This window comes from Corvus cornix, chromosome 3 (genome assembly GCF_000738735.6).
Source record: "Corvus cornix cornix isolate S_Up_H32 chromosome 3, ASM73873v5, whole genome shotgun sequence".
Classification (NCBI taxonomy): Eukaryota; Metazoa; Chordata; class Aves; order Passeriformes; family Corvidae; genus Corvus; species Corvus cornix.
In genome coordinates, this window is record NC_047056.1 from 65,715,583 (window position 1) to 65,738,318 (window position 22,736).

At 39.4% G+C, this 22,736-nt stretch overlaps 1 protein-coding gene across 1 annotated transcript in view; it reads left to right on the forward strand.

The window, feature by feature from the left end:
- ROS1 (ROS proto-oncogene 1, receptor tyrosine kinase) overlaps nt 1–18,142 on the forward strand; it is a 71,923-nt gene extending 53,781 nt beyond the window's left edge. Inside the window, exons 41-44 of the mRNA XM_019286971.3 lie at nt 35–238; nt 1,379–1,513; nt 6,578–6,741; nt 16,787–18,142. Of these exons, the coding sequence (XP_019142516.3) occupies nt 35–238; nt 1,379–1,513; nt 6,578–6,741; nt 16,787–16,896 (613 nt within the window). The 3' untranslated portion in view covers nt 16,897–18,142. The remainder of the gene's footprint in view (nt 1–34; nt 239–1,378; nt 1,514–6,577; nt 6,742–16,786) is intronic.
- Nucleotides 18,143–22,736: the final 4,594 nt, after the last annotated feature.

The window sequence follows — 22,736 nt, forward strand, 5'->3', positions numbered from 1 at the left end:
AACTCCATCCTCTTTTCTCTGCCTTACAAATCAGGGACTTGGCTGCTCGCAACTGCCTTGTGTCAGAGAAGGAATATGAGAGCTCATCCCGGATAGTAAAGATCGGTGATTTTGGACTTGCCAGAGATATCTATAAAAATGATTATTACAGGAAAAGAGGAGAGGGTCTACTCCCTGTCAGATGGATGGCTCCTGAAAGCCTTATTGATGGTGTCTTTACAAGTCACTCTGATGTCTGGTGAGTTATAGGAGCCACACAGCTGTGGAGATAACCATACTAAATCCCACAGCAAGAAAATATTGGTTTATAGGAGGAATTACAGGGTTGTATGTTGTCATCTCTAATAATTTTTAGGCTTGAGCAGATTTCCTCCTAAGCAAAATTTTAAGGATCTAATGAGAAATTTTATTACCACAAATTATTTATACCACAAAGTATATTTCATAGATATATTTCTTTATGCTTTGAGCTCTAGCTTTGGATTCTGGCGGGAAGGAAGTAGTGTCACTCGAACAATTTTACAATTATACCAGGCACACAATGTGATTTTTGCTTGATTGGGCAGTGAATTGACTGCCTGCATGCTGTTCCATTTTGCTTTCCATTAGGCTTATTGACATTTCCTTCCTACAGCCAAATACTTTGCCCTTGCAGTTTCACCCTCTTCTAGAGACTTCTTTACTTCAAAGACCAGACTTTGCAGCATCATCAGGGGAAGGTCACAATACTTTGCTGTGGAGGTTTGCTAAAAGTGTATTTGAGTGGCTTTGAGTTTATGGTGAAGAAGCAGAGACCCACTGTCAGGAGACATAGAAAAAAATCCCCAGACTAAATCAGATCCATGAATATCCATGGATATTCACACAAGTTTAGATTTTAGTGGCCACAGGTACTTAGCCCACAGGTCTTTTCCAAGTCCCCAGCGCCTGCACCCATCTATTTGACTGCTACTCTTGCACTTATCTAAGAAAGTAGTTTAGTACTCTGTGCCAAACCAAATGAGGTGCTGATTGCTCCACAAGTGGTGCTCAGAACTTGTCTCTCTCCATTTTAAACCACACCTCTAGAGATTTCTAAACACTTGTTTATATGAGGACATGCTCAGCTGGAGTGTTGCCCGGAGAAGATGTGGACACTCAGTGTCTTCTGATCTGCATCTCAGTGAGTCTGGGAAAGTGTCTCAGTTCTACACACTATTATTTATTTTAGCTATTCCAGAGGCTGGCTTAGGGACAAAACCAAATTAAGTCCTCTTACTCCTAATTTTTCTGAGTCTTACTCTTTGGTTAGGCATGATCTAACTGTTAATAGGGAGATTTCATTATGGTTATATAACTATGGTTATTAATTTTTCTCTTTTTTCATGGTGTTTCTTAGGGCTTTTGGAGTACTAGTGTGGGAAACATTAACTTTGGGTCAACAGCCATATCCAGGTTTCTCCAATACAGAAGTTGTACACCATGTACGATCAGGGGGAAGGCTGGAATCTCCAAACAATTGTCCTGGTGACCTGTAAGTTAATTTTGTTTAAATGTTGTTGATAATATTTATAAGAAGCAAGAGGCTTTTTGCTAGTTTGTCATAATTTTGAAGGTTAATCATGCCCATGCAGAGCCCAACATCCTCCACTTTTGTTTCCAATAAAACTGGCCAACCTGCTACTAATTCATCCAGTAGTCCAGCCTATGAATAAGAATTTAAGGCATGGATCTGGTAGTCCTGTGACAACAGACTGAGAGTACCTGAAGGTATTGGTTAGAAGTTAAGATGGCTCTGAGAAAGATTTTACCAGTCTCTGTACACCATGTGTGTGCAATTGTGGATAAAACTCTCTTTCTCAATGGTAGCTGCAGGAATTAGGCTAATATTAGAACCTATGTGAAAAATAAACTCTGCCCTTTGTAGAGAGAACTCCAAAAAGCCAATAAGAAAAGCTGAAGCAGTGCAGGAAAAGGGAAGTCTGCACTTCTGGTTAGCCTTCAGCCAGACTGGATAAGTAAATCCTTCAATTCCTGTTTGTGTCTTGAGCATAAAATTGCAAAATTCTTGCAATTAGCACAGTAAAATAAATACATCAAGTGGATCAAACCCATACTGACCAGAGGTGTACAAAGGAGGAGCCAGAACATGAGCTTAACAATCACTCAGTATTGTTTAATTTCAAGTCTCAATTTCTTTATCCCCGACTCTGCATAAGCAGTCACAGCAATGCACATGACAGCTGCAAATAGAGGGAGAGGCTACTAAAAGTGAACAATTCTGACTCCTGGGGCTGAGGAAAAGGCTTGAGAATAATTCTGTGTTCGGCAAGCTAATATCTCTGTGATAGATCTTAGACCAATTACCATGCTCGGAGTTTAAGAGAAGGTGATTATTTATCATTATGTAGATATAGCTGAAATACCATATTAGCAATAGGAAACACAAAACCCCCCAAAACAAGGTTTAGCACTTGAAGGAACTGAAAAACTGAAGAGATTAGAATTTTGATTTAATAACAGAGGGAGAACTCGAAGTCACAGAACTAATGAAAGCCCAAAGAGATTTTAATTTCAATATTTTCTGCTGAGAAAGGTTTCCTCAAAAAATTTCTGACAGCTGTCCTGTGAACAAAAAAGCACAGGAGAAAGCTATATCCATGTACTACTCTGAAATTCAAACTTAAGCAAAGGCTCATAAATTGCCTTAAAACGAGTGATCAGATCATCAGAAAAATCAAGAAAACTTTTCTTGAAATAATTTTAAGGTCCCAGATCTTGAATTTAGCATAGCAGATACAGCTTAAATACTGGTCTTCCTGTTGTAACTTGTAGGATCGGTGCCTGAGAGTAGTTTTTGACAGCCAAAGAGCTGAAGAGCTTAGACTCTTGTACCATCTTTTATCTCATTTGGTGAACACTCAGCACCTGCATGCAGCTTCTGTCAGTAGCATAAACAGCTTTTTGCTGCTTTGCTAGGTCATTAATGGCATGCTGGGATTCTTGACATTCCTGCTTCCCTCCTTGTGGTTTTGAACCTGCATCAGGACATCAGCAGTCAGTAATTGTCTCCTCTGCACTTTGGCTTGCTCATTGTCATTTGACAAAACAAACCATCACTGATAGGAAGAGAGTTCAAAGGCCAAAGTACTTCAGCTGAGAAGTGTTTAGGAATCTGTGGTAGGCTTACACTGCAAGTGCAAGTAGGGCTGGCACAGAAACCTTGGGGTGTAAAAGCACGAAAGAAGTGGGATTGTTTGTTTAGTTTGGTTGGTTTGGTTTTTTTTTTTGCAGGGGGAGAAATTCTTCCCCTTGCCTCCACAAGTTGTTACTCCAGGGACTAATCATCTACTTTTCCACAGAGAACTGTGGCTCAGTAAAGCTTGGTAATGAATTGAAGAAGGGGCTTGGGTATGTATAAATGAGACACATTTATTGAAACATGAAGTAGGTCTATGAATGGAACTATATTTGCAGTCAGAAATCCACATCTGGCACAGCCAACTGGGTATGAGGTTTTCACACAAGAGAATGCCAAGGTTTGGACTGAACTGAGCTAATTTAATATAGATCCTCAAAGGCCACAGATTACAGTCTAGAGAATTTGTACAAGGACCAGGACATTTGCTGACTTGAAGTTGCAGTTTCATCAAATGCTCAGTCCTATGCAAACTTATACAACAGACTTTGATGAAGAAATTTTAGTTCGGTAACTAAAAGCTTTTTGCTATTTGTTTCTGGGAGTGATCCCTTGGAGGGATTAAGAGAGTGAGACAGAAGGCGGCCTTGCACAGAATGTATCAGATGAAATCAGGGACTCTTCATCACAATATATTTTCTCCTTTTCTAAGAAAATCACACATCAGTTGTATATTCCTTTTCATGTGAGAAAAAATTGGTAATGCCTGTAGCTTCTGTGCACTACAGTGCATTTCAGGAATGTTCACTTTCTGCCTGCAATATCAGGTACTGAATATTGGTTCTTCACTTTTCCAGGCTCTCAAATTCTAACTAGTCCCATATAAGCAGCTCTGTTGGACATATGGTTGTTGCCCCCAGAAAAAACTCAGGTGTGAAGTGTAGGTGTGTAGGTGTACATCTAGGGTAAATGTTAGTTCTTAAACCTAACACAAACCTTTAGCTGATGATGTGTTTGGAATTGTCATTTTTCATTTCTTTCCTGAAAGGCTTTCCCCATGAAGTAGGGGAATCCTCTGGGTCTCTTTCTCATGCTGAAGTGATGCACTATTTGCTAGCCCTTGTTTGGCTCCCCAAAAACATAGGAATATGCTCAATCTGTCACTTAGATGTATTTTGGCATGTTAAGCTGGCTTTCACCCTCTTGACTTGTCTCATACTCACGCATTTCTGAGCTAGTGAAAGTTTGTGCCTTATGACTTAAAACTTTGGATGTCACAGATGTCCCGAAAGCTAAATGTCATGCCACAAATAGCTGTACATGTAAAATTTGCAGATGTATTCTGAGAAAGCATGAAAGTTTTTATCATTAGAAACCTGAAGCCTATCTGAATTAAATACTTAGTGAAAAATACCAGTACTGATATTTTAAGCCAATCACCAAGTAACTTGATTTAGGCAATAAAAATATGGAATATAATTAAAATAACAAAATTACAGTACTGAATTACAGTTTTGGCAGAAATCGCCTTACTCCAAAGCAAAACTGAATGGCTGTATAAAGCAGATTGTCCAATAAAAAAAAATAGTTATTTAGAAAGAGATTGGTCATAGGAAACAAAACAAAAATATTCATAATCCACGCTCGCGATGTTCTTGTTTCATAAATGAAAAGAGGGTAAATTTAGATTGTTTATAAGAAAGAATTCTTTTACAATAAGAGTGGTGAAACACTGCTAAAGATTGCCCAGAGAAGCTGTGGATACCCCATCCCTGGAACTGTTCAAGACCAGGTTGTGTGGGGCTTTGAGCAACCTGATGTAGTGGAAGATGTCCCTGTGCATGGCTGGCGGGTTGGACTAGATGATCCTTGAAGGTCCCTTCCAACCCAAAACATTCTATGAGTCTGTGACTTATGTATCATTTCCTGTTTTTTCTTCCTCTGTGACTGGTTGTTTCTTCCACAAGGCTCTGCTCATGAGAGCCCAAGTGCAAACCTGATGAAGCACAGCACCTGAACTCATGTTTTTTGTCTGGATAGCAAGCATGACCAGAAAGCAGATTGTTTGGCTTCCAGCATCCAAGGCTGGAATTCAGCATGACAGACACTTTTCTGGCAGCAGAAGGAAAACCAATTATTTAACCTTGAGTCCTATTCAGTCCTTTTCCTTCTGTATTTCCAATGTCATCAGTAACCAGTACACCTGAAAGTAAGCAGATGAAGTGATCCAGAGTGTTAAGAAGCCACTACCACTCTATAAATTCTTAAAACGGATTTTCAAAATTTCATGGAATCTTTTTGAAAAAAAAATTACTCTATTCAACTTGAAAACCACAAGAATACAGGTTGATGAAAAGTGGTTTTGAAACGATTTTTCTACTCACATTCTCACGTGACTAATATTTTAAAGAAAAGTATAATTGTAAAATCAAGATTGTAAAATTAAGATGCCCAGTTGTGGTGAAGGAGAGCAGTCATCTTTTTAGGATGGATAAGCAAGGATCTGAGCAAGCCAATTCATTTTCCATAACAGATTAATGCCTGGTATCGCGTAGCAGCAGGTCTGGGAAGATATTTGTCAGGGGAGGGTTTGAACTTAAGGCTTAGAGGTAAATGCTCCACATTCCAGATGCAGCTTTCTGAACCAGCCTTTCACTGGCTGCTCTCTGGTTTTGAGACTCTAAGACCTCTTTCCACTCCCAACACTTAGCATGTCCAGGTGTTGGCTGTGTTTTGGTTTTCAAGCTGTCTCCCCTTGGCTTTTGTAGGATTTGGTTTTGTGTAGCATAAACTCACCTTGAGCGAGGAATAAAAACCAACCCTATCATTTAGACAAACAGGAGGTGAAGTTTTCCACTAAATGGTAGCAATAGTGCTGTACAGGGTGGGCTGGAATCCCTGCTCCCACAGGAAATTCATACCATTTTTGCCTTTGATGGGAAAACCTATTCCTATTTGTTTTGGTCTGGAGGTAGAAGTCTAAATTAACCCTCCCTGTGCTGGATGGTTTGCCTTGACCTTCCCCTAAATTTGAGGTAGCTTGAGTTGAAGGAGGTTTAAATAAGTTGAGAATTTCAGGTTCATTTCTGGTTTTACACTTCCTTTTTTAAAAATTTTTTTTCTGTGACAGAATTTCCTTCTTATCTGCTTTCTTAGAAAGTATTCCTGACTTCTTCACTGAGAGTGGATGCTAATGGCAAATATGTCTCTTTTTTTCAGTGTTCTATCTGTTCCCAATCTCAAAAATATCCATCTTTGAAAAACTAAAATGTTTCACAGTGATTTTTCCTGACTTTAATTTGATCTTCAATTTGTTTTTCCTTCCCTCAGCAGCTGGTGATAATCTTTGTACCACACAGAAAGTTTTCAGGCCAAACTTGCTTCTCAGATGTTTATTGGTAAGTGTTGAGATGAATTATTCTATTATCATTACTGTTTGAATTTAATTTTTTTTTCCAGATGTGATTTAATGACAAGATGCTGGTCCCAAGAACCTCACAACAGACCTACTTTCTCTTATATTCATGACAAACTGCAAGAGATAAGACACTCTCCACTGTCCTTCATCCACTGCCTTGAAGACAAAGAGGCATCAACTGGAGTCATCAATGAAGCTTTTGAAGGTGAGTCTGGGCCAGCACCTGCTCTTCTTGTGGCCTCTTCCCTGTAAGCAAAGTGCTTTTCATTACATTTGTCACTGCCTCACATTCTCTGGCTGCTAAATGGAAACAGCAAAGATTTACCTCTGTTGTACTGAACTTGTAAAGATTTGTTATGTGTCTGCTAGGTACAATGCATTAGATAAAGGATGTGTAAGTTTACCAAGCAAAAAGGCCCTAATGAGGTAATTAAGCCTGACTCTCAGAGACATCCAACTTGCCTCTAAACTCTTGGTACTTCACAACCCTCTTACACTAAAATAGATGCCTAAATTCCTTGCAGAGCCATGTGGAAGTCTGTTCCAATTTCAAAGACATCTATGCCCTCTCCATGAACTAAACATGGCCATTGGGCATTTCTTATAGGAGTACTGATTCAGCACTGACCCCTGAAAGTGAGGCATAATTTAGGCACCCTACTAAGGTAGCCTTTATCCAAGCCCAAACCCTGATAGATTCAGGTCTTGCTTATGCTCTGCACACTGTGAATGAATAAACTAAGTGATATTAGGGAAGACATACTTAAGATATGGGACACAACAAAGCTCAGTTGACATGATTAAAGCTGTGAAGACAGGAATTTAAAAAAGGTAATACTAGATTTGAAGTCGTCTGTGCAACTGTGGTGTAAATCATCTAAATATGGAAATGAACATCCTGACTGAGCCAGAACAGCAATCTATTCGCACCCTGCAGTAATTCCTGACTAACTAAATATTGAGAAAAAGTGAACAATATTAGTACACAACGTGATCTGAATTCTACAAAAAGAAATATTTTTTTGGTTGAAATACTTCACTTTTGTTTCACAGTTTTATTTTTTCATTTAATCTGTTTGCATGCTATGGTTTCATAATGAAAAATATTGAATGGTAAGAGAACTACTTTCCATTCTAGAAAAACCAAACCTGACTGTTTCTAAAATATCTAAAGGCTTAGTTTTGGTGGGGATTTTTTGTGTTTTTTTTTTTTTTCCCCTGCAAAAATTGTTGGTGAACTAGGAACTCACCCTGATTAACAAACAGTTTTGATACTTCAGTACTTCATGTTTTCCTAAAAACTTCCTAATCCATTCCAGGAATGACACAGTACTCAATTACACACCTACATAGACATTTTTCTTCAGGATACTACCTATGTTCAATTCACTGGCATTGTCCAATGGTCACTTGATAGTAGTCTATTTGATATTTTGCAAATCTTTATTCATTGTGAAGCTTTACAAATGTCAGTTTATTTCTTTATGTCAAATCCAGTCTGTTCATTACATGTTTACATGTCATTATAAGACTAAAAACTTTACAAAGACATGATGGGACCTGCATTGATAATCTTAATTTCATGCTTTCTTAACAGCTGACTTTTCACCCTTATGCTATAATGAAAAGCTATTTGCATACAGTGTAATTCCTTAGTTTCTTTAAGGGTATTTTAGCTCTCAATAATGACATTCAGGAAAGAGATACTTAGTCTGGCACAAATGTAAGCCTGGCATTGGCTCAGGAAAGGAGTACAGCCAATTAATTAGGCACTATGCCCAAGCTAATACGCCTTACATTTTGGATGGACTTTGTCTCACCTACATGCAGCTGTCTACAAGCTAGGACTCTCATCTAGGATACTCTTCTAGGTAGCTCTGTAGTCAGAAGCAGAAACAGACACCTCCAGAAAGTGACAACTCCTGGTTTTTAGGCATGTTTCATAGCAGGAAAGGAGTCACCTCTTGCTTTACTCTTCACTGATGATGGCTGGCATCTAGGTGGTTTTCCATATTTAATTTGGTTCACATAGAATCACAGGGTGGGTGAGATTGGAAGGGGCCACTGCAAGTCACCCAGTCCAACATCCCTGCTCAAGCAGGGTGCCCCCCAAACACGTTACTCAGTATAGTGTCCAAAATACAACATCTCAGCTATAGGATCTCAGATGTTTAATTTTCAGATGACTACAGGAACACAACATCCACTTGACACAGGTCTCTACTAATTCAGCTGCTTGCACCTACTCCTGAACTAGTTTGGTTTCCTAGCTTAGAGATCTCTTCTTTGTGCCCCTAACTCCAGAGGCAATAGAGACATGAAAACTAATGGAGTTAAGAAGCCAATACATCAATATCTGTCAAATCTTTATCAGGGCTGAAATTTCTAGAGAATTTTGCCCTTCTGCTGCTTGGAGTTGGGAAAAGAGGCTGGAATATAGGTTACTGTGTTTGTGGTGGAGCAGGCCTGGCACTGACGTAACATGAAAGAATTTTAGTTTCAGTGCAAGTGTCTGCTTAGTATGTGTCAGATAAGCCTGGTCTTTCTCCAGCTGCTAACTTGCTCAATCTAAGCAAATATTTGCTTTCACTGGGATGATAAATGCATATTCTTAATGTAAGAAACAAAATTTTGCCAAAATTTCAGGTTCTGCCACACAGCAGAGGTCACAGAGAAAAAGCCATTGTTTTGTTTGTTTGCCAGGAACAAAAGTTGCTTTATTGGAAATTACCAAGTTGAAAAGGAAAACATGGATTGAAGCTTCCATGAAAAGTGGCAGTTTGAAGGATAAAAATTTGAAAAAAATCCATTTACTGCAGAAAATGTGGTAGTATAATGGACTTTAAGGGTGGTCTTAAAAATAGCAGTACTCTATAATGTACATTTTAGTCAGAGAATGTGTTGATGGCAGTCACTTTTAAAATCCATTAAACCTGTTTATAATAACTTAGTAAAATCTGGCCTACTGTGGTAAGCAGGGCAATTCAGTGTAGGCACAGCTTTGGCCCTCAGAGCTTCTGCTTGGCACACTCTCTTCCTGAACCTTGTACCCTTCCCCACCAGCTGCCATGTTCCCTCTTCTGGCTTCCCCCCATTCTTCCCTTTCCATAGGTTCTGCCCAGCTGGTGTTGCCACAGACCAATTGCTGGATCTGCATTGGGAGGAGAAGACAAAGCAACTATTTTCATGTTTCCATTCAATGTTTTCATGCTTCAATTCTCAAAAGTCCTTAACTTCTCCCCAGGTTCATTTCATGATTCTTATATAGGAGATACCCATTGGGAAACAGGGTAGCTTGAATTTTATTCATCTACATTTCATCCTTCCATTTAAATGTACTTAAAAGACTAAACACTTCATTAGCTCTTTACATGTCTCTTTAATGCACATACTTAATTTCCTGTACGTTTATAGCTCACCTGTAGGTTATCTCCCTCTTTCCCCAAGCACAGCCTTAAAAAGCCCATTAAAATGTTATGCTGTATATTTGACTGAAGGCCTAGAGTCCTCATGATGTCTTAATGTTGCTGGATTATCTGATCAGGGACACATGCATGTCAGGTTTCTGTAGCTCTCCAGCCTTGAATTAATTTGACAATTTTTCTGCCTGCCATGTAATTCTCATGCAGTGGAATTCAGTGAAATGTGGGCTCCAGAAGTGAGATTGATTTAAGCAAGAAAAGGCCATTCAGGTTCTAGTTGTGTTTCCAGACTAAAATATGTGCTCCACTACGACCCTGTCGAAAACAGTTTGGGGCATGGAATATGTCTCAGTCTGTAATTTGTAACACATTGTATAATAAGTTAGTGATTTTTAAAATGTGTATTCATTTCTAGCTGAGACTAAGTGAAGTATTTCTTGTGTTCGTAGTAGTAGTAGAAAGATGACAGCCAAAACAAATAATCCAAAAGACTGTTCCATGATGGATTGTCCTGGACAACATTTTCCAAAAATGCTACACGGTCATTGGCCTTTGTGTGTAATGAAACTCCAGTCATGAGCCTCCTGCCAAGAAATTCTTGCTCTCACCAGGTGACCTAGTTCCAAAAGAAAGAGACAAATGTCAAGCAAAGTGAAATGACATGCCTCAAAATAACTAAGATACTTAGCCTTTCAGGGAATCATACATCTTCCAAACTCTGTTAAGTCTTACCTACCTATGGGTAGCCACACTTTTAGCAGATCCATACATGCTGTTGGTGACTTTCATAGGTGGGAGAGCTGAAAAACTTTAGATTTTCTCAATAATCTTAATGCCAGTGCAGTATGACACAGAGATGGCAAGTGTGGGTAAACCAATACAGACAGTCTGTTAGGGGACAGCATGCTAACAGGGTAGCATGGGGATGGCAAGAGGGGCACATACTGTGTTATTGCAAGTTACCCTTCTAAAGCAGACATCAAGTGTCAATAAACATGCCTGAGCAATACCAGCACCTCCTGGCACTGCTGCGTTGGAAGGGAGGGAAGCAAACTCAGGACCAGGGTCTACCAGTTTAGTGTTTTTTTCCTTCTTGGTCTTACAGGCTTTCCCAAGACATTGTTTGTGGGCTTAAAGTAGCAGTAACAATATTTATTTGAGTGAGGGCAGCACTACCCAGCTGGAGGTCTGAGACACCAGTGGGTTTTGAATTCAATGGAAATTTACTGAGCACAGGCCCTGTCACTGGGGTTCCCATTAATTGCTGAAAGGTAGTCTGTTCTTCCCTCTGATCCGAGAAGTGCAGCATGCTAGAAGGACGTCCCTGCATTGCTGCAAAAATAACTGGACCATCTATTTTCAGACATCAGTTTTTACATTTGCACATATAAGACAGCACTATAGCTTTTCAGGTCCCATGAGTGCCCCTTTACAGATGGAAACACCTGTTTGATTTGGCAAACGCCTTTCCTGACATCAGACAACTGGGCATTAAGCAGCTGGAGCAACTTCTTGCCTTTATGACCCAGAAGGACTATTCTTATCAGGGCTGTTCCTCACAATGCCTTTTGGACCCATATGGAAAAGAGCTCTAATTGCTCAGAAAAAGAGGCTCCTCTGGCAAGAGGAGATGCCAGGCAGTTGGAGAAAATCCAGGATAAAAGACTAAAGACTGAAAGGAAACACATTTGGTCTAAAAACTATGATTTTTAAATCCCTAAACTGGAGATACTGCTTGAAAAATGTGGGAAGATACAAGAGTTAGAATTTTGTAATATTTCTTTTTTTCATTTTTCTTTCCAAAGCCAGTGTATTTATTTTCTTAGCAGTTCAAGTACTTGCTAAAACTGTCACTTCTATTTTTTTAAAATCTCTGTGCAAAATTTTGCACAGAGAGGACTTGATATTAAAAGCTAGAATCAGCGACTTCATCATTAATTACGTTTGCATTCTCTACTGGCTGAGCACCTGTTTTCTGTTCCCTGTGTAAGAGTCATCAGTTTATTTTCCTAAACCCAACTGCCTTTTAAAAACTATTCCACACCCCTCTCTGAACGTAATCACTTAGACAAACGGAAGCTTCTCTAAAGAAGATGTGTTGATAAGAGACATTTTTAGAACATTGTATCTAGTCTCCTTTGTATTTTTCTGAAATTCAGTAATCCCCTTCCCCACTTAGCTTAGTGAGTGGCTGACCCAAAGCCAGCAGAGGTCAGAGGAAAGGCTTCTTCCAAAAACGAATGAGTGGTTAAATCACTGCAAGCAAAGGGGAACTTGGTGGTGTAGCAATTTCTTATTTGTACTCCAGACAAATGGTGTTTGATTCCAGAGAATTCACATGAGCCGTAAGACTCTGCAAGTGAACTCATGCCAATACTTTGCTGTGGACCACGGGAAAAAATCAGATGGTATAAGACTGTAAGAGCTGACATTTGTGTAGACAGATGTGGACAGATATAGGCAACTAAAACATAAAAACTGCATTTACACTGGGTGTCTAGGCTGTTTGACAGTCACCAGAGACTCATAGGCATATTCAGGGGATGTTAATGTGTAAAGGCAAGGATGTGGATTAAGCATCTCCACAAAGCTATTCATTCCTCCTTTCTCTGTTGACTGTAAAGACAGCCTAGGCAAGGAGCTTAAATTGGACATGTAAGACCTTGGTGGTTAAAACTGGGTAAAATTAATCCTGTTTTGTGACCTGGAGAAAGGGAGTGCTTTCCTATTTACATAGCCTTACTGCATTACAGCAAATATGGAACTGTTGATTTTTTTTTTTTGTACATTTATATTATAAATTTTAATAAACTAGGTAAGAAGTAGTTTATATCTGTAATTACGAGGACAGCTTCTTGCACATAGAGATTTCAGTCCACGGTTCTCTAAAAAATATATTAAAATAAAAAGAAAGGCAATTCTTCAGGCAGATTAGTGCAGGGGAAATGTAGGGTGAACAAAATTCTCACTTTTAGCGCCTTTAGTGTCTGACAGAATAGCAAAGCTCAGTGAGTCACCCTCAAACCATGCAAGATCATATGGCTCATTAGGCAGGAAACACAGATATATCTCCACTGATACATAATACAGAGTGGACTTTTAAAATGGATATATATTTGTTCTATTTATATTCTTACTGGCTATGTGCAGAAACAGAAACACAGCACCTCCAGCTCCAGGTGGCCATCAGATATCAGGAAAATACTCTCTACACAGGAACTATCACGTGGAGCTAACCAACGTGGCTGAGGTAAAAAAGTCAAGGTTCAGTAGCCACCTTTTTCACCCTTAGCAAAGACATGTCATCAAGTGTTTCTCTCGAATGTGTTTGCTGTGGGGTGTATCTTTCCTCCATGGCCATAAATCAGCCAGTCTCTTGTTTACTGCCACATACATTGTGTAGCAGTGAGAAAGGACAGAGTACGTATGTGAAAAACAGGAGGGTATTACTGAGAAAAAGCAAATGTGGCTGGACTTCTAAATACCTTACCATACTGAAGGTGCTAAGCATCATATGAGATTATGTCACCCAGAATTAGTAACGTCTCAGGCTGGCTACTTAGCTGGTGTAAATTGGTGGCACCCCACTGGTTTCAATGGAACTTCATTAATTTATGCTAGCTGAGGATCTGGCCCTGAAATAGCTGTAATATAAGATCAGCATCTCTAGATCAGTTTATTCAGTCTCAATCAATCAGCTTTTCTACTGACATTCTTTTTCTTCTTAAATGTTGTCACCTTCTTGAATTTAAACGCCAAAAACCCCTCATCTGCTTATCAAGACATCACAAAAATTTGCACCTTTCCAGGGAGGACTTCAGAACATGTTGCGAGCCCCCAGAGTTTACGAAGCAGGCAAGGAAAGGCACTCTGTGATCGTGAGGCAGGATCCATGGCCCGGCTCGGCACTGTGGCTGCCCTGCGGCAGGAAGCAGCCGACTGAGATGCTGGGATTGGGAAGGGGGAGGCACAGATTTTATCAGGTCGGGGCTGCTCTTCTCAGAGGAGGCTAAGCAAGCAAACCCTATTCCTCATTAGTATGAGTCAGGCGATCATTGTTTCTTGTGTCAATTACTGTGGGGCCCTCTAGAGTAAACTTCTCCCTATCCCCGGAGAGAGGTGTAATTAATTTACCTGCGGTTTGGCTCAGATGTGCTTTACATACAAGCTCTAAGCACAAGCTTTAAGCACAGCTCTACTAGGAAAAGTGTCCAGCAAGGTCAAAGCCACATGAATTTAGGACCTGAGACGTGTGTCTGTGCAAGTACAATGCTGAGCTTTGAACTTGCTATTTTAACTATTGGAAGCAGTCTACCTGGGACAGCACAGAGCTCAGTGGGAACCTGCTTCTCAGTGGGGTACTCCTCTAGGTGTGTACAAAGCTCTGGACTGACAGAGCTAGCCTGCCTCGTGCCCTGAGACAGACTGTTTAAAGCAAATGTGGGTAACTCTACACTATGCAGCAGCTCACAGTGTAGACAACCCCTCACAATTTAAGCCTTTAGAGTTGACTCTCCAGCACGACTTCAGATTTCATGAAGGTGTTCCTTGGACGTCTCCTCTTGAGGTGTTTTGTTGACTCAGCCCGGCTTTGCTTGTGAAATCTGAGGGGATCACATCACATGGTTTATCCTGCATTTACTCACGTATAACCCAGCATGACTGTACATCAATCAACTAATTTTAGCGATGTTAAAACTGAAAAGAAAATAATGATATCTCATAAATATACTGACCTGCCTCTCCAATCTGGTTGCTGTCTTCCTTCATTTTCTTAACATTTTTTGGGAGGGCCTTCCAAAGATTATTCATAATTCTCTGAATTGACTTATGGCTTCTCAGAGTGCTGGTCGTGCTTCTAGTCCTCACATTTCTGGGGGAATTTCACAACATATCATGGATTTTTCTCTTCAGTTTCTCATTTTTAGTATTTTCTGTCTCCATCCGTTCTTCTGCTCCAACTAAATGAGCAAAAATTATTTGCTTGCTTTGCTGACTTACATAACAGTCAAGCATTGTGCTACACAGCTTGAAATCTTTGTGTCGCTTCTTTGCCTCGTACAGCAGAATGGTGCTAAACTTTCATCAGCGCTGAACACTGCACTAAGAGATGACTCAACAGTGAAGGAAAGGGCACTTACAGTCAAAAATGTCACTGTGAAAGTGGCCATGTATCTTACACGTCATGTCATAGGAGAAAGGTCATCTATATTATATTCTTCCTCCTTCACTGGATATGATAAGAATATTCTGCAAAAATAGTATTTCTTCCTTATTGCGTTCCCAAAGCTCAAAAAGTAAAACCAAGGCAAGGTGTTTGATTTTTTAGCTATTTTTTTCTGTAATGAGAAACACAGTGGCGCATAAGCTGAAAAAGGATTATAAAATTTTATATGTTCTGTAGTTCTTCAGACCTGTTGGGGAAAGAATTAGTAATGTATCTATATATCTGGTAAAAATATCTCAGTGACCTCATACTCACATTTGTGTAAACATCACCTCATCAGTTCCAGATACTTATACAGGAAACAAATCTGAATGCTCCTCTAGTGTTCTATACTTAGGCAGGTCAGCCGGCATATGTCTGGTCTGTAAATACCCAGTTTTACTTGGGTCCTTATTTTAAGGTTTCCCTCTTAAGAGTTTGCTGCAAACATCCCCTCAGCATTTGCCTGTGTGCCTTTTCAAAAGCAACTTGCCCCTGAAGGTTGCCATTAAATTAAACAAAAAAACAACTACAAAGAAGAGCTGAATTGGTTGGTAAAGGCTTAGCTGGAGCTGAATTACTAAATATGACCATAATAGCCCTGAACTGACATAGTGAGTACCAAATGATTTTTCATTGCTGTCAGTCACTGTGGTATGTGACCACAGTTTGCTCTGTGTCCCAAATCCCATCTTGCTAACAGGTTTCTAAAATCAAAATTTTCTTTCAGACTTTTCCTGATAAAATTTCCTAATGGACTCTAGCATGTGGAATAAATTTCTGGCTTTATAGCTTGGGGAGATGTGTGATTATAGTGACATAACAAATTATGTGTTGCCTGGTGGAACGGCACAGTGCTTGTGATTCCTTTGAACAGATAACCCTGACTGTCACATGCTTAATTTTTCAGTTATGAAGTAAAATAAGGAGGGAGTGTAATAAAAGAAGGTATACATTACAAAAACAAATGCAAAAAATAGTAGCAGTTATAACTTGAGCATTTAGTTAACAATTTTTATATTTTTAAAAATATATATCCCCTGCAATAGATTTCAAGAAACTATGTATACATGTATGCATCAAATTAGGGAAAAATAGAAGTTTTTTAAAAAGTGAAAAACAGAATGAATTGCCAAATTTAAGTTTCTAGAAGGACAGAATACTAGAGAGACAGAAGTCTAGACTAGGCCTCTAGAGAGAGAGTATATAATGGTTTTGTAGATAGAAATGTGCCAATGTTACAGGACTCTTTAGCAGTATTATTAGCAGGATTACTGCAAAGGTTCAGAGTAAAATCACTTTAGCTTTACTCCTCTTTACAAGGAAAAGAAGCAAGTCATGTATTCATGACTGTATTGCTGCTTCTGGAGATATGATGGATAAGCAACCTTCCCCGAGTGATTTGCTTAAAGTTTTGGTCCATGCAGACAGTAGCAGAAAATAAATTTGAATCATCAGTCATTCTTACAAGGTCACTAGACCAACTTTCTCCAACAGTTGTCTGATTTTCTTTGCTTTCTAATACTACATGTATATTACTGGGCTGTTGTATTTTCTTTTTTAAAATTTATTTTAGTTTTTAATTTTTTTCCCCCTTTTTCCTTTTTTTTCTTCTAATGCAGATAATGATATTCCATGTGCAGATTCAGACAGTGTTCTTTCAGCCACACTAATGGAAACAAGGAATCAAGAGGGCTTAAATTATTTGGTAGTAGTCAAAGAAGGCAACTAAGATGAAGAATGCATCAATTCTGCCGAAATTAGTTAAGTCTGGTTACCACCGTTTAAAAGAGACAGTGAAAGAGGAGAAAAAACTCTTCAAAGAAGACATAAGTCAAGGAAAATATTCTGCTCATCATCATACTTACAGAGGTATCTTAAAAAAAAAACCAACTCTTTAATAAAACTACCAGAAAACACAATAAGGTTCTGAATGGTGTGTGTCAGGATAAGACAGTGATTACGTATCCTTTGATTTTCTACATGTTATGGTTTGGGTGCACCACTGGAGATAGTTTAAAGTAAAAAAACATGTATCAGACAGTCAGGGATTTTACTGTGGTATTGATTAAACTTATGCAATCACATATGCCTCAGGCACAAGGCAGTCCTTCTAAAAAGGGATTGCTGGTATGCTGCTTCAAAGGACAGACCAGCTTGTTCATGAATAAAACCAAACAGCTGAAGTCTAGCTTCACTGTGCACAAACAAGGTTTTACAAATTGAAAAAACAACATCAATACCAGACTCCTAATCAGAAAGCAATTGAAAAAGGGTGACCAAGTTCTCCACTGCTGCGGGTGGTCTGTTTCCCTATTTAGTTTAAACAAATGTTTGCAATCACCTTGCATATTAAGTTGCACAGCAATTGATCTGTGAGTCTGGACAGTCCTGTTTTCTTACATTTCTTCTCCTTTACTTTTTGAATGTTCATCATCCTCGTTTATTTTTTATCAGACTGGGTGTATGGAGGAACTCTTCCTTGGTGTGTTTACAGATCAACTCGAAGTATATAATAAAATTTTGTACAAATAATTATTGACTAAAAGACAGCAATAAGCTTTTTCTAGCCTTTCATCATGAGCAGTAGTTTGCAAATTATACAGAGTTATTCACTGACATCTTTCAGGAAGCTAGAAACATTCTGTAATTTTATGCAAATATTTGATAATGAGGCACACTGGAGAGTAGTAAAGGCTCTATCTGATGTCAGAACATATACATTTACAAGAAGCAACTCCACTGCAGTCAAGCTTCAAAAGTTTCTTAAATGGAGATTCAACACAGATGAACAAGAAATTTGGAGTCTGAACATTTTACTGAAATGAAATAGAAATTGAGATATTTTGAATTAGGATTCTTCAAAGTCCCTGAAAAAGCCCATTCAATCATTATATAAATATTTTTCTCCATCTACAGATCAGTGTAAAAGACAGATTTGCTAATAAAAACAATTGCAGTACTTCACTGTGCTTACCAGACTCTGAGCAACAGATAAACAAATAAATATTGTATTATGTTTCCTTCCTCTTCGAGTGCTTCTTGATTGATTGTACAGCCATTCCTTCCATTTCAGTAATTTAAAAATTAGTAATGTTTGCTAACCTATGTCATGTGCTGGCCAGAAACCAGGAGGATCCCAGTTCTGTAGGCACCACACCTGAGTGTGTTCTGTGTGCATAGTTCCATTTAAGTCAAAGAAGCTTGCTCAGTCAGCAAGCCACAGACAAAGGTTTTGAACAACCACAGGACTCCATACGAGTCTTTTTCTTTAGTAGGAGAAGCCTCCCAAAATTCTGCCAAGACAACACCTTTCCCAGGTCTTGCTAGCATCTGTGATGTTATATCCCAAGTCAATTCAGTTTTGTGTAGGTCTGCATTGGAAAAGAATAGTGGGAGCCTAACCAACATGTGTAAACTGGGTTAGTGGGCAGGATGAGCATCAGTGACAGAGAGCAGTCAGGAGTAATGCCCTTCAGGACTTGAAACAGTCACAAATATACAAAGCAGCCCAAAAGGAAAAGAGGGAAGATAATTCTTGCTGTGTTTGCCTTTTGTAAGTGTTGCAAGATGAGCCTAGTTTTAATGAAAGATTTATCATAGCATGATGAGAACAAAGTGTCAAGTTTAACACATTGCCAAGAAATGAAACCTTAGGATATTGAGCAGTGACCTATGCCTTTTGTACCTTGTAGTATGAAAAATGTATTGGACAGGATAAAAAATTAACTTACTGATCCAAATTCGAGGATCCTAATCTATAACTTGTTGAATTCAGTGGAAGACACAATACCAAACCTCCCCAGTAATTGCAGTCACCTGAATCATGCTCAGTGATACAGTATGAGCTCTGAGCATGGCCCTACTCGTCTCTACCTTACTGAAGTGTTGCTTTCTCTCTTCATTCAAACTCTTCTTGATGATTCACGTTTTTCTCATCAACGCTTATTCACTATCAGGGGGTCACCTCTTGCTTTCCAGCAGACAGGGCCTGATGGCAATTTTCATGCTACTTTTGGACACAGTAGGGAAGACACATCTATAAGAGGTGATGTGAATGAAAGACCTCTTAAGCACATTCTCTCTTGGGCAGGGAAATGGGTGCTAACCTGGCCTGTGTTTGCCTCTGCTTTTGCATGCTTCTATGGCAGATCACGGGAAAGAGTCAAGAAATCCTTGAGTTCAAATGTCTTGATTTTCAAGGCTACAGATTTTAAATAAGTATAGATGGATTTAAGGGTGATAATGTCATTTAAAGGAAAGAGATATTTAGGGGAGAAAAGAACCCTGACATATCAGAAAGGTTATATGTGAGATAAGGGTAGTATAAGGCATGTGGACCCAATTTTCAACTGCTGTAAATCAGGCTAGATATGTTAAGCTAAGCTGATGTACAGCAGTATAAAAACTGTCTCCAAGTGTTTAGCTTGAATTTTGTCCTGAGACAGGTAGACCTATGCCCACCCAGCTCCTGAAAAAGGAGGGCTAATCTCTTTAAGTCTCCTTTTCTCCATTTTATTGTTGAGCATGACATTACATGGCATGGAATATCTGTTTGGTTAATTTGAGTCATCTGCCTGGTTGTGTCCCCTCCCAATATCTTGTGCACTCTCAGTCTATTCACTGGGGAGGGGGCATGGAGTTAGAAGCAGAGGTGGCTTTGATTCTGTGCAGGCACTTTTCAGTAATAAGTAAAATATTACTGTGTTATCAGTACTGTTTTGGTTGCAAATCTAAAATACAACACAAGACAAGCTGCTGTGAAGAAAATACACTCCAACCCAGTACAGTGTCTAATCTGCTGGGGAAGAGGAGAGGTGTGCCCCAGGCACTGATCAGGGGATGGCCCAGGTGAGTTTCTGGGCCACAGCCAGTTCCTGTCTCAGGCTCTTCCTTGTTCCTCGCTGCCAGCACAGACACTGAGCAGCACTGGTGAACACACTGCACACATGATGCCACACACACAACCCACAAGTGCTGGTCTCTCAAATGGCCATGGCTGAACTCTGAGCTGTGCTTGGATAGACATGGACATATTGTGTGTCTGTAGCTGGTTTGTCTGGTCCTTCAACTGCAGACTTGACATTCATACAAATGGATGACAAATGTTCTACCTATGATTAGTATTTACTACAAACCAACACAAATGCTGTGGTGATTAATTAATGTTTGTAAATTATTTTGTAAATATGAAGGGCCAGGGCAGATGTTACTGGTTAACTAAATCAGCATTCTCAGTGGCATCAATTCTAAGTCTTCCATCTTCAGGTCTACAGCAGGTGGTAGCACCCAGCCATCAGTGCATTTCTGTTTTTCAAGGTTGCTTTCAAGGGCTTTTGAGCTGGCACATACTGATGACCAGATCTATCCAAAATCTGTGTACCTCATGCTTTCTATTTGGGACCATGATCAGGATACTATGAAAGTACAACCAATGTTTTATGACATTATTATTAGACCAAAGATAAAATAATGGAAATGTGCATGTAGCTGCTGCTGAGAGATATGCCAGGCTCTAGCAGTATCACTCTGTTATCCCCATGTGCCACAGAGGGAGTGCCCAGGATTTTGACATAAGCTATGGGAATGTGGCTGTCAAGAGCCCTGAAGGGAAAATTTATACATCTTGAAAGGATGATTTGTCAAGATATGAAAGGCAAAAGACGTCTTTGGTTTTATCAGGTTGGACAGAAAAGCTTGGGGTGATTTGGAACAAGATGATTTCTTTGTCTTTTTTATATTTAACATTCAGGTCTGGGAGACTTTACTGTCAGTCATTCAATAGCAGCATCACAAGATTTGAGAAACTTAAAAATGACCACCAGAAAGGCAAAAGGTTGTACAGCTACACTAACTCAAGTTTTTTTCTGTTAGTCTTTGTTACCTGCAGAAACTAGGAAGTGGTGAGGACAAGAAAAGCAAGAACTAAGTTCACCTCAGCCTAACTTATCTGAGAACCTCAAGCTGGGGTCCAGCATTGAGGCTAAAGTTGTTGTTCCTCAGCTTTCCTGGTACCCTAGATAACAGAGACTACTAACACCCTCTAGATCACAACATCCCTCAAAATTTGCTTCTCTCACTGCTTGTACAGAAGGACACAAAGATCGTGATGGCAGAGTCACTGCATCCTTGCCTTCCATGACGGTTTTCAGCAGAGAAACTTTTAGCATCTATTTGAATTGACTAATGTCTCCAGGTTATTTTCTCTTTGTAAAATTTTTTTTTGACATCTGTGGCATGCTGTCTGTGATGGTTTGAGTCCTCAGGTGTCGCTTTACTGAGCATAATCAGGTGAAATTGATCCTTTGTAATCTGGGTTTAGGACTATGCGTTTTAATAGTAACTGTGAAGGGAAGCTTTGTTCTAGATTCAAATGTACCTCTTTCTACACAAAGCTGATATTAATAACAGACCTGAAAAAGGATGTTACAGAAAAGAATGTCTGTAAAATAGCCCTGGCAGGTCTCTTAGTGACTAAAAAATTCTAACTCACTTTTGTTTCTTTTAATTCATTCTTGAAAATTTTGTTACACCCTCTGGAGTGAGTTGCAGAAGCTTGCCTACCAGTTGGATTTTTCAAACAATTATGGCTCTATTTTTAATGACACTTAGCAAATCTAACTGATACTATGTTTTCACTCTAAAAAATAGCCAGAAACTCAAGGCATCAAAGCCAAGTGAAGATGCCAAAATATTGTGATTATTTCCACTGACATAACTGATACTGCTGTATAAATAACCTTTTATATAATGCATTAACTTTTTTGTGTGACATCTTCCATTTGGAGGATTTTCATCGCTGTCTTCTATCTTTTGCTGTGAGAACAGAGCTGTAAAATAACCACTCCCTGTTTGGATAATAATTTCTTTTGCAATTCTGTTGACATAGCTGGGGTTTCTTTCTGGAATAGAATAGAATCATTTAGGTTGGAAAAGACTTCTAAGATCATTGAGTTCAACCATCAACCCAGCACTGCCAAGTGCACCACTAAACCATGTCCCTAAGCACCACATCTACTTGTCCTTTAAAAACCTCCTGGGATGGTGACACCACCACTTCCCTGGGAAGCCTGTTCCAATGCTTGACAGCCCTTTTTGAGAAGAAATGTCCCATAAAATCCAATCTAAACCTCCCCTGGTGCAACTTGAGGCTGTTTCCTCTCATTCTGTCTCCTGTTACTTAAGAGAAGAAACAGACTCCCACCTTCTTACAACCTCCCTTCAGGTAATGGTAGAGAGTGATAAGGTTACCCTTGAGACTCCTTTTCTCCAGGCTAATTGTGCTCAAGACCCTTCATCAGCTCTGATTCCCTTCAAAGATTCACAGAATCAAGGTTGGAAATGACCTCCAAGATCATGGAGTCCAACTTTTGAACAATCACCACTTTGTCGATTAAACCATAGCACTAAGTGCTGTGTCCAGTCATTTCTTGGACACTTCCAGGCATAGTGACTCTGCCACCTTGTCAATCCATTCCAGTGCTTGACAGCCCTTTCCATAAAGAAATTCTTCCTAATGTGCAACCTTGAACCTTCCCTGGCACAGCTTGGGGCTATGTCCCCTTGTCCTGC